This window comes from Dasypus novemcinctus, chromosome 5 (genome assembly GCF_030445035.2).
Source record: "Dasypus novemcinctus isolate mDasNov1 chromosome 5, mDasNov1.1.hap2, whole genome shotgun sequence".
In the NCBI taxonomy this organism is placed as follows: domain Eukaryota; kingdom Metazoa; phylum Chordata; class Mammalia; order Cingulata; family Dasypodidae; genus Dasypus; species Dasypus novemcinctus.
Window position 1 is genome coordinate 43,503,321 of NC_080677.1, and position 17,289 is coordinate 43,520,609.

The 17,289-nt window shown below is 32.4% G+C and overlaps 1 protein-coding gene and 1 long non-coding RNA gene across 11 annotated transcripts in view; one reads left to right on the forward strand and one right to left on the reverse strand.

Annotated features, from left to right (window-relative positions):
- Nucleotides 1-17,289, forward strand: part of CRPPA (CDP-L-ribitol pyrophosphorylase A) — a 393,039-nt gene that overhangs the window by 203,832 nt on the left and 171,918 nt on the right. For 9 of the 10 annotated variants that reach the window (XR_011648802.1, XR_009185802.2, XR_011648804.1 and 6 more), the window contains one exon: nucleotides 13,666-13,797. The exons of the other annotated variant lie outside the window; for it this stretch is intronic. Coding sequence is in view for 5 of the 9 variants with exons in the window: in XM_004467938.5 (XP_004467995.2) it covers nucleotides 13,666-13,797 (132 nt within the window). In the remaining 4 variants the exon portion in view is untranslated. The remainder of the gene's footprint in view (nucleotides 1-13,665; nucleotides 13,798-17,289) is intronic. 10 annotated transcript variants of the gene reach the window in all.
- LOC131278490 (uncharacterized) lies at nucleotides 4,285-13,967 on the reverse strand. The gene is made up of 3 exons (XR_009185805.1): nucleotides 13,924-13,967; nucleotides 6,960-7,011; nucleotides 4,285-4,374 (listed from the first exon to the last, which is right to left on the reverse strand). It is a non-coding gene; the product is annotated as an uncharacterized lncRNA (long non-coding RNA).

Below are 17,289 nucleotides of genomic sequence, written 5' to 3' on the forward strand. Positions count from 1 at the left end.
ATTTAAGAATGTAGTATCTTTGTAGCTATATCTTACCTTCAAAGAGTGGGGAGTTTTATCAATAAGCTAATTTTACAGATTATTTTAGCTTAACTACTTAACAAGAAAATGATTGTTTTGTCTATTTTGGGCTTCTAAAATGAGGATTCCCATTAAAATAAGCTTAATTAAATAACCAGAGTTCGCCTGGGGAGTGATCCAATGGCTGGGAGTTTCTGGGATCCCTGGTCATTTTCTCTACTGCTTCTTTCCTTATCCACTACCCTGCACCCCAAGGTAACAAGTTTAGCCTGGTCTTTTTGTAAAAGGGGCAATTTAGCTTTGACTGGAAGATTAAAAGGGATCAACTTAACAAAGTGAGAGGAAGATGAGGTTTGGAAGACTGAGCAGAGTCTAATGAGGACCATGAGGGAATAGACAGAAGAGCATTTCTGCATGGATAGAGTAATACAGGGAGTGATAGACTAGTAGAGCCAGTGTGTCTCAGTGTGTATCGAGAGTGAACTACATATTGGGTGGATTGAGGCTGAGGGCCAGTCCAGTCTGAGGTCAAGGCAAATCTTCTAAGTTTGAACTCTTAGTTTGAAATTAATGTGATCAGATTTACATTTTACACATCCTTCCCGATTAGACATAGAGAACACATTAAAGTGATCAGGGAGATTCCTTTATGCGTTTGGTTTAATCAGACCATTAAAGTAATCCAAGGAATAATGGTGGTAGTTTTAGTGGGAATGGAATTAAATGTCTGAAATCAAGACATATTTGAGAATGAAGCACTAAATATTGGTACTTGATTAAATGAAAGGAAGGAAATACAACTACTTTTATATCTTATGAAACTGGGTAAATGATAGTGATAAGGAACATGGCGGGGAGAATCTTTTTGGTTTGTTTGTTTTTGAAGGTAGACTGGGCAGGTCTACATTTTTTGGCAGATTATGATTAGAAGGATTTCATTCGTAATCAAAAACTTTCCCTTCATTTCTCTGTGTGTTTTGGATGTATTTTGTGTGTATGTACAGAGAAACTTTTATCCTAAAGCACACTTGGAAAGGCAAGTTTACTCCTCCGAGACTTCCTTAATATTTTAATTTTAATAGAATTCCAGATATAGGAAACATGAGAAAGGAATCTTCCATAATATTGTGTCTTTGCCAAGTCATATTGTGACTTTCACTGTAAAATAGATCATCTTTCTTTCTTTCGTACTTACTTTCTTTCTTTCTTTTCTTTCTTTCTTTCGGGGGGATCATGTTTCTTATGCGATCTCTTCTGTAGTTACACTTCATATTCTGGGGGTGGGTGGGGGAAGCAACTTGTTCATTGGTTGAATCATTAGCAGAGAACAAGATGGTAAAAATATCACCAGGTCTATAGCTATCTAATATAGATTACTTTTGCAGTTCTCTGGGAAGTATGAATTGCTCTTTTATTGAAAGTATAGAAAGATGATGGAATCAGTGCAAAAAAACTTCTTGATCCAAAAATGCTTTGGCTTGCACCAGGTTTGCAACAAGTTTATATGTGATGCTTTTGAAAGGTATAAGATGATTTTTCAAGGCAGCAGGTTTTATTTTATGGAACTCTGAAGCTTATGTGCATTCTACTTGAATTCTAGGATGCTTGATTTCCTGATTACTGATGAGGTGGAATGCAGCAAGTGTTGCCAAGATAGTCTCAGTGTTATTAGCTTGGAGAACTCTTATTTGGAAATGGTTGAAGTTGCCTGTGTTTACTTTGAGTATTATTTCCAGTTCTAGAATCTATTGAGAAGCAAATTTCTAACTTTATAATTTGTTTAATATGTTTTGGGTAATGACTAGGTTCTGAGTTTTCTGTTTAACCAATGAGAATCCATCTGTGCCTCTGTTAGCTTGGACCCGTTTCTTATTCTTCCCATTTATTAGAGATGGAACTCCTACTACCTTTATAATTTTCAGAACTTACCATTCCCTCTTCAAAACAAATGTGACCTGCTAATCATATTACTAGTATAATTATGTTAATGTTAATAATAGGCACTTATTAGATGCTTGAAATAGAGTCACCATTGTTTTCCTCTACATAAATGATTCCATTTAATCTTCAGAACTATCCTGAGAGTTAATATGGATGCTATTATCCCCAGTTCAAGGGTAAACCTAGTTTTCATGTGACTTTACCATAAAAAGTTACTCATTAATGACTAATTTAATACTAGACCTTTTTGAGTAATAGAAACCTAGATTATTAGAGGAGAAAAGGATCTTAGAAATAATTTAATAGAATGCTCTCATTTTACAAACATTTAACCATAATATAAACTACAGATTATAGTTAATAGTATAATTATAATAATCTTGTTTCATCAAAAGTACCACACTAGTGCAAAGTGTTACTAATGGGGAAAACTGCATGTGTGAGAGAGGTTATCTGGGAACTCTATTCTGTGCATGATTTTTCTGTAAAACTACAACTTAAGTAATTAAAAGAAATAAATGCATAAAAACCTGAAATTAAGAAAACTTAAATAGAAAAGTTTTATGGTTTTTAAAAATGCTTACTCTGGTAACACATATACAGACATTCAGATAACATGAAGCCATTTTAAGAGGTGGTAGTAGTAAGAGAAAACAGATCATTAAATTAAATCAAAGATTATGCATAATAATTCTAGGCAACTGTCGAGAATTAATACTTTCAAATATCCTACTATCTATATCTCTGAAAAAATAATTTTACTTATTAACCTATCATGTACATTAAAAAATAAACACCAAAATATAAGGTATAATTTCCATGTAAAGACATCCTGAATGCCCAATGTGTTCTGGCAGCTGCAGCTGTACTTTTTACTCGCAGTTTTCCCACCAAGATTCTTTTTCTTTTTCTTTGCCCATTTCTCTTCTGGGCTGTGTCTTGTCTTTCCCCTGGTGTTCTAAGTCTTAAAACAATTTTTTTTTTCAAGGCTGTTTCTGCATGGCTTCTGGCTATTTTTTTCTGGGAGAGAAGTGAGTTCTGTGTCTCTAATCCTTTATCTTCCCCAATGTTTCCTCCTGATATCCTCCCCTTTTATCCTTGTGCTCCTAGTCCTATCTCATTTCAGCATGTAGAGCCATTCAGAAATTTTATTGACTAGAGCTTCCCCTGACACTCCTGGTCATGTTGTCTCCTATCCTATCTTGTTCCAGTGCCCCCCACTGCAACTAGATATTATGTGATAACTTATAGAAATAAAGATGATTGGAGATGAGGACATAAATAGAAATTGCATCTTAAGTAACAGCTATGTTCTTTAAGGAGACTATACCGTTCTACCTGAATTTTTAGGCAATTATTTATTGTATATAAATATAAACTTTAAATTATCTTGATTTTATGTGATTCTCCTTTTTAGTGTAGCTAAATTTTAATTTTCCATTTTATTTTTAGTAAAATAAATTTTATATTTATTTTATAAACATAACTAATTTATAGAAGTCTATTTTAAACTTATTATATAAATTATTATATAAATTAAGCATAAAGAAAAAATTTTTGTACTTAATAGGAAGCATATCTTATTATGTCAATAAATGACTGCTTATATCTTATTTTAAATTATTTCTGTACTTATGCCCAAAAGCATCACTTTTCAAACTTTAGGATTGAGAAACAATCCTCAATCCTAAAAGTGACTGTATTTTCTCTTATAAATTGAATTTAGAGGGTGATATTCAACATTTTTTTGGAGAAGGAGTCCTTTTTTTGTCCCCAAAATAAATTCTAAATGGAACACTACTGCTTTGTTAAGCAAATAAAAATTGTATTTATGAGCATTAATTTAATTTTTCTGTTTATATTATTGTACTTCCTTATATGTTCAATTGTAAAATATATTTGGTTATTGTGATGAAGACAGACATTTGAAATCAAAGTATATGGTGATAGTTGGAGTGTTTCCCAGTTAATTTTTGCATTTTTTTGGATTATGCAGTAAACTGATTGACCTATTAATATTAAATACTTTTAATATTAAGTTATAAAATAGTATTTTTTGCACTCTATCATCATCAATTAAATGGTCCAGAAGCCTGAAAAATGAGTAGTTATTTCCTTCCAAAATATAATTATTAATAATCCTAGTAATAGTAACTGAATGATACCCTTGTGATAAATATAAAACAAGAAGTTACCTTTAAACTCCCAATATGCCAAAATTTTGGTATATCAACAGAATGCATTTTACTCATTCATTTGCTGTTGCTTAACTTACTTTGTTACAATATAACGAAAACACATGCCAAACAGATGTTCCTTAGATTTGCCTGGCCATTTAATTTGAGGTCAGCTCACATGTGCCATGATCGTGTACTCCATTATACCATTTTATTTGTGCTAACATATACAGGCCTGAATTAAAAAAAAAAAAAAAAGTCAGTGCAGAAGTACAATCTAATCAATGAAATATTTACAGTTAAACTTTATGTTCACAATGCCACATTAATGTTAATGCACTGATTAGCTCTAATACCTTGGAATTAATAATAAAGTACTTTTTGTCACTCTCATAATAAAAATATATTAAGAATAAAATGGCAGTCACATATTTTGGAGATTCTTAGGAGTATTTCTATTGTTAAAACTCTAAATTGTGGCCATGAAAATGGCATAATCGTCAATATTTTAGTAGTTAGCAAAACTCAAGATATGGGAGTTTGAATTGCGGTGCAGGAAATTTTAGAGTGGAAGAATTTGCCTCTGATATGGAAACTTTGATTAGAAAGCAGGTAGAAAGTACTCAGATTTAGGAGGCTCCGGAGAGAAGGGTGGGATAGAGAATGAGAAAGTAAAGTTGGACATGTACTTTGCTTCCTTTGACATTTTGCCAGTGGCCTGCCACTGGGAACTTCTAATATAGGCTGTGGGGGTTCCACTTGTTAGAATTACAGATATTTACTTGTTCATTTTTGAAACTAACTATATTTTTATATGCTATACACTGGCATACTCTCAGTGACGTTTATTATGTTGAATTCAGACTTGGATTCAGCTGACAGGCTAAGAATTGTCCAATAGAATATAAGTGGCATACCAGCCAACCATTTAGTGTCCTTTGCTTTGCCATCTTTGTCATCATGACACAGTTAAAAAATAATTTTATTATGTTTGCTCTTATTTTATAAACAGAAGGAAAAGAGAAAAAACAGGGTGCAGATTACTGATGATATAAGTTGTAAAAATTGAGTAGAGTTGAGCAAATTCGAGTACATTATAAATCTGTATTTTCAATTGTATGCTTGTGAAGGAAGAGAACAAAGCCTAGACTTTGTATGAAATGCCATAAACACAATGATGAAGGATAAGTATTTTACATGATTTAGCTTTTTGAGAAGGAATGCTCTGTTAAATTTGATGAATCTTAGCACAGTGTTTGTTCTTTTAAGTTATTTGTATCTTTATATTGAAAGCAGGTTACTTGTAGGAATGTAGTTGTTCCAGGTGTAAGGGTAACTGCTCGTTACTCTCTCTTGGGCAGAAACAGAAGCTGAACCCCTCTCAATTTTAAATGTGTTTTGTTTTCACATATTCAATATGTATCTACTTTTTCAGGAATATATTTTATAAGTAAGTAAGGAAAGTCTATAGTCTGGAAAACCATTTTAGCTCAGACCCAATGTAATTTAGCCTATTGCAGCTGGATTTTAAGTGGTAACTTTTATCAGGAAAGAAAATTATTTGTAATCTAGAAACACAAGTTAATGACCAGTAAAAACCGGTGTGCTGTCTGAGCAGCAATTATATTATGTAAACTTTCTTCTAGATTAGCACTGTACGTTAGAACTTTCTACAATGATGAAATGTTATATTTCTGTGCTCTCAAATGTAGTAGCTACTAGCTACCTGTGGTTTTGAGCACTTGAAGTATAGCTGCTCTAATAGAGAAACTGAATTTTGCTTATCTTTACTTTTAATAAATTTGAATTTACATTTAAATAGTTACATGTGGCTGGTGGTTAAATTTAAATACCTACTCTGGTGAACAGTGTGGTTGTAGATTGTATTTTTATGTGCTATCCATTATATGGGTCAGTTCTATTTCATGATGCAAGTTCATGAAAAGAAAAGGAAAACATGTTTTTTCTCTTAGTAATAAAGTGTTAAGTTAGCATTTTATTTTAATCAAAAAATAAAAGTTGATCCTCCAGTTTATTGGAAGCAATCTCATTGGAATATTTGATACTGTATTTTTCTCTAAGATAATTGTTTCAACATTCCCTTAAGCTAGCACAGTTTTTCATATATTGTATAATTATATGTTTAGTATTATTAAATAATTCAGAAGGTATGTGCATAAGATTAATTTTATGTACATATTACTTTTGTTTATTAGTTTATTAATTTCCTGTGGTCAAAGGAACCTTATATTATTAAATATTATGAAATTATTAACTTCTGAAATTATTAATCAACTGATTATTCAATTATTTTTGCCATACGTAAGTGAAGACACAGAATTCATCTGTGAGAAGCTATTCTAATATGACTTATATACAGTGTATATTAGCAGGTCAGTCATCTTGGTCATGTCTTTGAATACTTTTTGTTTTCTCTCTAAATTCGAAATACCTTTTCTTTACTTGTCTTGGCTTTTGAAACATATTAAAACATATTGTTTTTTTAAAACTTCATGTACAAATGTAACATAAAAACAGAATTAATTGCTTTGAATTCAAAGTAGTATAATAAACATTGTGATGATTGACCTAAATGCATAAACCTCTTTATGATGTGAATTCCAAAATTATTCACTATTTATTTGTACTTTAAAATATCATGTAATGCTGACCTACGTAACTGCCTGGGGATAACCTTAATAGTAATTATAATAGTTCCTTAATCGGTGATAAATGTTGTCATGTAAAATGAAATTTGATCTATCACTGAAATATATAAAAGATGATATAAACCCCATGAAGCTTTGACGAATCACATACCTACTTTTGTGTAACTTCTTACTTTGGTGATTTATATTTTCTGACAGTGTTTCTAAAAGAGAAATAAATAAATAAATTAAGGTAGAGTTATTTGTTTTAATATTGTTAGGTAAACAAATCAGTACATCATATTAATCATTGGGATTGCTTTCAACTTTTGATTCTAAAATTTGTTACAGATGGTACAGATGTTAATTGCAGATATATGTAATCTTCAAGATAATTGTGTCTTAATACTACTGTGACAAAGTAATGTTCTTCTAGGAAAGACCACCTTGTGAAATAATCTGAAAAAATGCTCACTTTATGATTTTTTAATATTCTTTTAGAATGTTAGAATTTTTGATTGATTATTTAAAATTGAAAGTTCTGGTTTCATTACTGCTTTGATCTTTTAAATAAGGAGTTGAAACAAAATATGCAAAATTAGCAATTGTACTGGTATTATGATATACTTTTTCTTTTTAATTATTTGAATCATTAGAAACATTTAAATGTTTTATGTAGTTAATGTTTTAAGGATAAATACCATTTATTTTATTTAATACCTTTTGTTTTGTTAAATGCTGTTTTCAAGATATTATTTTCAACCTACTTTTTTGGCTGGTATTTTATTTTGTGAAGCTTTATAAATGAGTCATTAGCATTTGCTCTGAATTTCCATGATAGCTTATAACTTTTAATTAGCTTCTATTAATCAGAATTATGAGTTGATGTTCATGATGCCATTGATTTAAATTTGTTCTACAATAAATTAGTTCAATATTTGAAGTTTCTTTCTTTTGAAAAATACAATTCACTAATTTAAAGCAACTTTTATTAATGTAATCAGTATAATTCATACATAATTGAAGTGAGATGAAAGTTTTTATTCTTTTTTTTTGTCCTTAATATGATAATTATTTTGATTAGCTTAGTACTGGCCAGTTTCACCAGTTAATAAATTTCCCTCATTTTTGTGAAAAGTGGCATTTTGAAGATGGTGGCCCTGAACTGACAGTTTGCTTTTCTAATTACCTATGTGAATGATTTTGCAGTAACTATTGTGTTGGCTTCCGAGAACTTCTAGTTTGTCTACAGATTATTTTTTAACTCAGTTATTTGACCATTATCAGAACTTTTATTTTGACCATCATTTCTTCCACTTTGGTGGGCATTAAGCATTTCATTTTTTGGGTAATTGCTTAAGCTTCCTAAATGGGCTTTCTTCTTATTCAAATAAGCAGAGAGTCTATTTCTCCTCTTGCCATAAATTGTGCCTCCTTTCTCAAGCCTTCCTGTGAACATGAACTCTGGAATAGGATGGAAGTGTTAATTGTGTGGTTAGGGAATGTTCCTTTTGTTCTAAAGAATTTTTTGCCCTGTATTTAATTATTGTCCTTTAGTTAAAGTACCTGTCCTCAGAGACAAGTGTAAATCACGCTGTAAAATATAAAACAGTTAATTAGAATTCAGCTGGGACTAATATGCATAATGTATGGTCTCTAGTCAAATGTAAAGCATGTGTGGAACTGAATGTAGAGACCCTGGAGGCACAGAGGAGACTTTTCCAACCTCAGGGTTCAGGACCCTTGCCCACTCACAAAGCAATGAAGCTAACTAACTACATGTTAAATGTTTAAGCAATTTACCATTTTATCAGAGTAAATATGCTACCTTTTATTAAAATGAAGTCAGGCATTTAAGAATGGGTGAGTAGGAGAATGTCATCTTTTTATATTTATCCATGAGGGAAACTATTACAAGTGGCATGCTAAATGGGAAATACTATTTTTACTGCAATTTCTATGTAGCAAATTTGTGAACACTATCAAAGAATATCTGTTTCATATAGATATAAACAAATCTGCAGAACTCAAGCTAGATGAAATCTTTTGCTGCATTTCAATGTATGCCAGGCTGGCTAGGCTGTGTTTGTTTTATTGAGGCAAAAGCATATACATTTCTCCCGAGTTATCATGACCATTTTGCAACCCTCTGCTATGGTTGTATAATCCTGTCCTGTTTTGCAAAAAGTAATTGATTGTGTTTTTGTACCGACTTCCCTTTTTCCTGGAATTTGTAAGTATTTGCGTTTTAGAAGTTTAAAATTAGTAGTGCTATGTAAAGTATATGCTTAAGTTTCCTGGTATTAGAAAGAACATCTGCTGGAGATGGTCTTCATTTTCCATGTCATCAGCCCTTCACAACTGGTAAAAGAGAATTTTGAGAAAAATCCTACTTTTTCAGGCTTAATTTTTTTTCTGTCACATTATATGTTAAATAAGGTCAAGATACATATCTGTATTTTAAGGATTAATTTATCAACGGACAATGCTTAGCACATAGTACGTATTCAGGAAAAAGACCTGTAATATTTCTCCTATCTCCTGCTACTTCATTTCTTAAAATCTCCCTTTAATTAAAGTATTTATTGGTTTGGGAGATAGCATATTTTGGAGAAACAAGGCAGTTTGTAGATATGTAAACAGGTTGCCTAGAACTCACTTTTACACATGTCCTTATTTCATGGAGTCGGTAGTGAACAGCATTTGCATACTGAATGTTTTTGGTGCTAGTATTTTTTTTCCAGGGAAGTGTGATGCATTATATCTTCTAGACTTATGACTGGAGTGAAAAATTTTTCATGACTTTGTGAAATCTCATGACTTTGTGAAACCTCTAGAAAATTATGTGCCTTGTCCTTCAGTTCAACCTAGAATTTTGCTACAACACACGTTTCTGTAAGAAAAATTAGTTCCTACATTATTGGTCAATAAAATATTGAAAGTCCATATAATATGGAAGTGGCATGAGGTCATATACAACCTTTCCTAGATAATAATAGTTAGAAAAACAGGAATAGACTTAGAAGCTTAAGAAGGAAAGGTAAAAGACTTCAACTGGGCTGCTACGCTGGAAGGAGGAGGCTTATGGCATTGTTTTAGGAAAACTATAAAAGAGCACCTGCACCCAATGCCGACCTCCCTGCCCAGCTTTTGGAAGGTTGTGCTTCCTCCTGTGTAAGCCTTAATGGCAGCTTCACAGTGCAGGACTCCATTTCCAGTTGTCTCAGTATCCATCATTCCTTTTCCAGTTAGAGGGTTACTGGCATTTCCAGTCTGCTGTTTTGTTTTACATTATCTCTGAAGGTTCTAATTACAAATTAAAGAGGACTTGTATGATCTGCTCTTTGTGTTATTTTTTCTATAAATCCTGTCTTCTCTCTCTCTCTGTCTCTCTTTTGTTATAGTAATTATAATGTGTTACCATCAACTGTATCCATTTCCACACTTTTATAGTCAAGCTAATTAAAAATTGTACATACATTAAGGATCAGTACCCCTTCTCAGTTCTCATCCTATCTCATAGTAACCTGTAGTCTATATTTTAACTCCAGGTGTTTATTCTTCATATTTGGTTCATATTAGTGAGACCATATAATATTTGTCCTTTTGTGTCTGGCTTATTTCACTTAGCATAATGTCTTCAAGGTTCATCCATGTTGTCCTATGTGTCCCAATTTTATTTCTTCTTACAGCACCATAAAATTCCATCATGTATATATATCACATTTTGTTTATCCATTCTTTGGTTGATAGACACGGGTTGTTTCCATCTCTCCTTTTTTTTTTAAGGAGGTACTAGGGATTTAACCTGGACCTTGTATGTGGAAGGCAGGCCCTCAACCACTAAGCTACATCTGCTCCCCTCTCCCTTTATTGTTAATGGGAGATTTTGCAGCACTTAAAATTTGTCAGGAAAGCTTATATTATATTAAACAAAAAAAAATGTCTGTCTATGTATGTACTTAATTAGGGTCTGCAGTAAGACTTCACAGGCTGTACATTGTAAAACTCCAGGACCTTCCAGTCACATAAACTGTGATAGGAATAGTGGTCCCTGGTGTTCAGGATCTCTAGGTAACTTAGTTAATTACATAGTTTAAAAAATTAAGTAGTACATGACACTTTCAGCTCCCAACAGCAGCGTTGTTGCCCAGTCCAGCAGGTGCGGAGGTATGCAATCATCAGGCAGCATGAGCTCAGGTAAAGATCTGTGGTGCAATGTTCCTTAGACCCTCAACCAGTCACCTGGCTTCATCCCCACATCATGAATCCAAATTTGAAATTTTCTGGAGTTGAGAGAATTAGTCTTTTTCTTGTTGCCATCTGCAAGCCCACTGTGTTTGATAGAACACCGGCAGTTTTTCATTGAGCTAGGTACAGGGCATTTTTTGGACACCCTCCAGCCCCATGACAGCTCAGGGTTAAGGGAAGAAGGCCATATCCAGTGAGGAATGACCAATTCTTTAATAGAAAGCTAAAGCTCCAAATAAACATTATCTCTTGCGACAGCTCATGGTCACTTACCTTCCAGGTCCCAGCCGTGAAAACACCTGGTTACAAATATACTGAAGGAAGGCCCAGTATTTATAGTTCATTTACAGATCTTCCAGTCTTGCTGTAGTCATCAATCAGAAGTTATTTTTCCCATAAGCGATGTTGTCTGGTAAAACACTTGAAATTTTACCCCTATCAGGTTTTCAGGGACACAGAGCTAGGAGATGGTGAACACAAAGTAATAGCATCTATTCTTTAGGTCTTTATCAGATGGAAAAACATGAAACTTTTTAAAAAATCTGCTTTTCAGCTTCAGAACGTTTTTGGCTTTTCTTCCACTTTCTTTATGGATTTAGCATTTTTAAAGAAAAAAACTTACTGTCATCTTCGATTTCGATAAGAAACAGCTATATGTGTATCTTCAGTCAACCTTATTTAATGGAAAATTTCAAGAAATAGTTGTCTATTTAATAAATTAATATGCACTGCAAATCATCATATAGTCCGCCTTAAAATGAATGTTATGTATTTTTCGCAGGAAAAAAAAATTTCAGGGTGATGAGTAAAAAATACCACCTCATTTCTATATATAACAAAAAGAACATAATGTTTTTTTTTAAATTTGTGTTTTATTTGGAGAGAATATCTATACTGATGATCGGTGAAGGACAGAGATTGGTGTCAGAATATGAGGATGGGATGTATTTTTTAATGTTTCTAGTTAATAAGTACATATAATTTGGCAATTTATAATTCTTTGGGATTTGTTTTTATATTTGGTATTGTTGAAGAATCCACATTTCTGAGTATTCATATACTATGCATTTAGATTTCATAAATTTTATAATCAATTTTATTAAAAATGTATCTAGTTTTATTATAACATATTCAACATGGAATTTCCTATTTTAACCACTTACATGTGTACATGAAATATGTGATACATGTGTTATTAATTACATTCACAATATTATGTTACTATCACCACCATCCATTACTAAAACGTTTTATAACTCCAAAATGAAAAACTCTATACCTATTAAGCAATATCTCCTCTTTCCTACCTACCTTCTCTCTCACTCTCAGCTGACTCAGTCCCTGGTGACGTGTAACCTACTTTCTGTCTCAATGAATTTGATTATTCTAGGTATTCCATATGAATGAAATCATATTTGTTCTTACATGCCTTCTTTATTTCACGAGCATATTATGTTTTTTTTTTTTTCCCTTGGGAGGTGCCAGGGATTGAACCCAGGTCCTCATACATGGGAAGCAGGCACTCACCCACTGAGCTAATGAGAGTTGGTTTTTTCCTTTGTTTTTAGAAGGTGTTAGGAAACGAACCTGGTACCTCATATATGGGAAGCAGGTGCCCAACCACTTGAGCTACATCTGTACCCTGAACATAACTTTTTGAAAGTTATTCCACATTGCAGCATGTCTCACAATTTCGTTCTTTTTATGTCTGAATAATATTCCATTGTGTTTATATACTCCATTTTGTTCATCTAATGTCTGTTGATGGACTCTTGAGTTGCTTATACCTTTTAGCTATTGTGAGTGATGCTGCTATGAACATTGGTGTACAACTATGTGTTTGAGTCCCTGTTTTCAATTCTTTTGGGTATTTATTAATACCTAGAAGTGGAATTGCTGGATCATGTGATAATTCTGGGTTTAACTTTCTGAGTGCATTTATATTTTAAGTGGTTTCTTTTGAGACTATGTTTGTGATTTAAGTCTTAAATATCCCATCAAAGAAAAAAAAACCAGTGTGCTAAAACCTCAGTAATTTGGAGAAATGAGGAAAGAAAACCTTCAGCTATTTAAATTAAAGTAAAAAATAATGTTTAAAAATTAGTCATTTCATTATTTTTGAGGAAAAACACTAACATTTTTAAATCATTCTATATAAATGGCTTCTGGGTTATTTTGTTATAGTGCCAATTATTACTTATTTTGGCAAAGATTCTTCTAAAAATGTTTTACTTATTTAGGTAATTATTTCCCTTGTATTTTGTATATGTTATTAAATTCTTAACTTTTAAATATATTTATATATTTCTGTGAATCCTCATTGTATTTTGCAAGCTATGAATTAAGTTTAATAAATTGGTAAAATTATTTATTCTTTATGCAGAATATCAGCACTTTATATTTTTCAGCATTGTGTGCTGAGTTTTTACTACATCTATGTTTATAAAAGAAGATTCACTGATCTTACTAAATATTTATCATCTGAAGAGCATAACTAAAAATCTGTACAAGTTTGTAAAAATTGCAATATTGTAAATATATGTGTTTTGAGCTTCTTTAATACTATTTTTTAAAATGAAAGTTAAAGGTAATGGTATTTTAATTGTCTTCTTTATATTATTTTACAGGTGCATTTTCTTGATTATAAATCAGTGTCATTTGGTCAGAAAATGGAAAACCAAATGCGGATTAGGGAATTTGCAATGGAAGTAAAAAAAAGAAATATTTTATTATATGGCCTTCTCGTATATTTTCCACAGGTATGTAATATGTTGGTCTCTTCAGTAGTATGTTTTATGGATTACAATATTAGTGGTAGGAAACTGATTTTGTTGAAAGCAATGTATATTAATGTTAAGGAAAATTTTGGCTAGAAAATTACTTACCTGTTCATGGGCTGTAGAAGATAGAACTTCTTGACTTGGACTGGGGAAACAAGTGTTTTGGTTAGGGAAAAAAAGATGAAATTGGTAAATCTACATACTAGATACATTTTGTAAGCCCATGTAAGGTTGTCACATTAGCAAATAAAGGCCAGGATTCAGTTAAATTTGAATTTGGGATAAACAACAGGTTTTTTTTTTAACAAGAATATATCTCAAATTTCATATTTAAATTTGAAATTGAAATATAACTAGGTGTCCTGTACTTTTAACTGGCAACCCTAAGCCTATAGTTCTCTTGATCACTTGTGAAATTTGAAATTGCTTGCTTCAGTTGTTAGGTTAAAGATGTTGGTAGTCAAATATCTTTTTTTCCTAATATGTTATTTAATCATTTGAAAGTAGTGCCTGCCATTCAGATAAGAAAACGGCATGGTATATAACTCGAGAAAACAGTTATTGATATTTTCTTCAATAGAAGCCAGTTAGTTAGGCTGGTGACAAAATGAGTTAGCATTATAAATTCTTCGTCAAGAGAAATGCTATTGAAAATTAACCATTTGGAGAAAACTGCCAGAGAAGACAGGTTTGCCCTTTATGCACAGATAGCTTTTATCAGGCTTGCAGAGGTACCACGAGGAGCCAAGCAAGTTATGCAGTCACCTGCTTTTCTAATGGTCAGGAATAAAGTAATTTGGTACTGACTGTCTAGGGCATGGCAGGTAATAAAAGTTATATATGAGTTATGAATCAAAGCTATTGTTTATGAAATGTTTAATGTGCAAGCATGATCTTGGATTAGTCATTTAAACAAGGCAGCTTTTAGTTTCTTTACATCATGGAATTGTAAAATGTTAGTATAAAAGTCAGTACTTTCAAGACCCAAAGAGGTATGTATACCTGCCCTAGGACAGATAACAGTCCAAGTAAAAGCAAGAATTCAGGTCTGTATCCTTAGGTCAGGAATCTTTCCTCTTCAGTAGAATGTCTTTTTTGTGTGTGGTTGTACTCCAGACTATTATGGTAGGGAAAAAACCTCAGTTCTTGTGCCATGCAAAGGAGTCAGGGGCTATACCTGGCACCACATTATGCAGATATAAAAGTGATTTTATTGAGGGAAATCTCTCTAACATAGAAATGTTACAAGCATACACAATTACTGGAATGTTCATTGTCCTGTGACTTGGGTTAAGCAAAGATAGTTTGCATGTATTGTACCTAACAGTCCAATAAACATTCTATTAAGGTGTTAGATAAAATACAGGATGTCCAGGTAACTTTAGAATTTGAGTTAAATATGAACAATTTAAAAAATATATGTATATCCCAAGTATTGCATGGAACATATTTATAATACAAATTATTTGTTCATCTGAAATTCACATTTAACTGGATGTCCTGTGGTTTTATGTGCTCAATCTGGTAATCCTAGCAGAAAAAGTTCCCACATACAGAATGGTCTACTTATATATGGAATGAGCTACAGTATATATCTATGTGACTCAGTCTGTACATGGGAAAGTTTCCTGATTGGTAGCATAGCCTTTAGAAACCCCCTGACTAGTGGCAGACCATTCTTAGGTTGAGCTAACAGTTCTGCTAAGCTACCAAAATGAGGAGCTGAGCCTGCATGCCTTAAGATATGTCTCTCATCATTTTAGGAAGTGAGTGATCCTGCAGTCTCTTATCATTTTAGGAAGAAAACTATAACCTCATTAGTGTTCCTTGTCTCTTCTTAAAAATATAATAGCAAAGATGTTTTAAATCTGTGAGAATGTTTCAAATAGAGGGGCTTACTTTTGGCCTGTGACAGGTATGAGTTGACTTATACTAACTCTAACATTCTGTCCCATCCATTATTCTGCCGAAAAGAGCATTTTCAAAGGACTGTGAGATGTTCATCAGGTATGCTATTAAAAAGGGTGTGATGATTAGAACATTTGGGAACATCAATGAATAGAATTTAACAGACTACTTTAATGAAGGACTTCTCACAAATCCTTATCCTACTAATGAGCATTTTGCATCTCCGTTTGTGGGAAGGGATATGCCATTTCCGTTTTTCACCTGTAACTCTTTAACCACAGGCAACTTATGAAACTAATTGGCCCAAGAAGAAACTTTGGAAAACACTTCTCACAAATAGAAAAACTACTAACTTTTGGAGGCAGTCTTTTTATATTTTAGTATATTTAGTACAAATTTTTCCATTTAGATAAATCATTATCTCCAATATTGAGTGCCTTCTTGCCATGAATTCTGGCAGCACTAAGTACATGTATGATGCAGGAAGTGGTGCTTCTATTCACTGTCTAGTGCAAAAGACTGACACAAGAAAAGAGTATGCATTTGTGCTTTCCATGGTCCTGTGAGATACTACTTATTGTGTATCCTTTTAAATCTCTAATCATTGTGACGCCTTTCCAGATTTTTAACCATTCTTCATAAGACATAGTATCAAGGGCTTCTTCCAAGGGTAGATTTTCAGTTTCTTTATAACCCCTACTTGGAAGACCATGTATTGACTGCCATCAATATGTGCTACACCTGTGGTCTTTCTGGCTTAACGGTCTGCCTTATTCTGAGTATGAGATTTCTATTAAGAGAAATGGTCTCAGATTTTTTTGTGTGTGCCTTCACAGCGTTGACTTAAATGAGGTTTATAATTAAATAGAATTACTTAACCAGAGGTTCTTCACATTTTTTGTTCCACAGACCCTTTGTCAGTCAGGTGAAAATCACGAACCCCTTACTAAGTCCACACTACAAATAGTACTGTGTATTATTTAATAAATATATCACACCCACACCAACATGTCCCCATAGGGATAAGGTTTTTTTGAATTTCAATTCAAGCTCATGACCCCTTGTAAGATCCCCTGATTAAGCTTTTAAAATTTAATACATTGTGCTTTTAAGTTCTTATTTGTTCATATAGAGTTCTTTTAGGCACAAGTGTAGAACCTTCTAACTGTGTTTGGTGAACTTAAACTTAATTTCTTTTCCTTTTGTTTCACAATTTTTTTGTTTTGTTTTGTTGAAATTTAGATTTTGGCCTGAAATTAATTAGCCCTAATTTCTACCTTCATATAATTTATCAGTTTGTTATTCTCCATATTTTGTATATACCTTTGGGAAAATTTTATTTGGAAAAGACTGTCTAGCATTAATAAATATTGTACAGTATTGTTGGTGATGAATTAGTTGTCAGTCCTTGATAATTCAATTTGAGCTCAGTTTCTCCATATTTTCTTAAATGATGTTATAAAAGATTTTGCTAAATGCTCTGCTGATTTCCAGATATACCCTATCTATGTACACTTTTTTTCAGATCACAGAGATATAATTTGTTAAACTATTGAATATGCT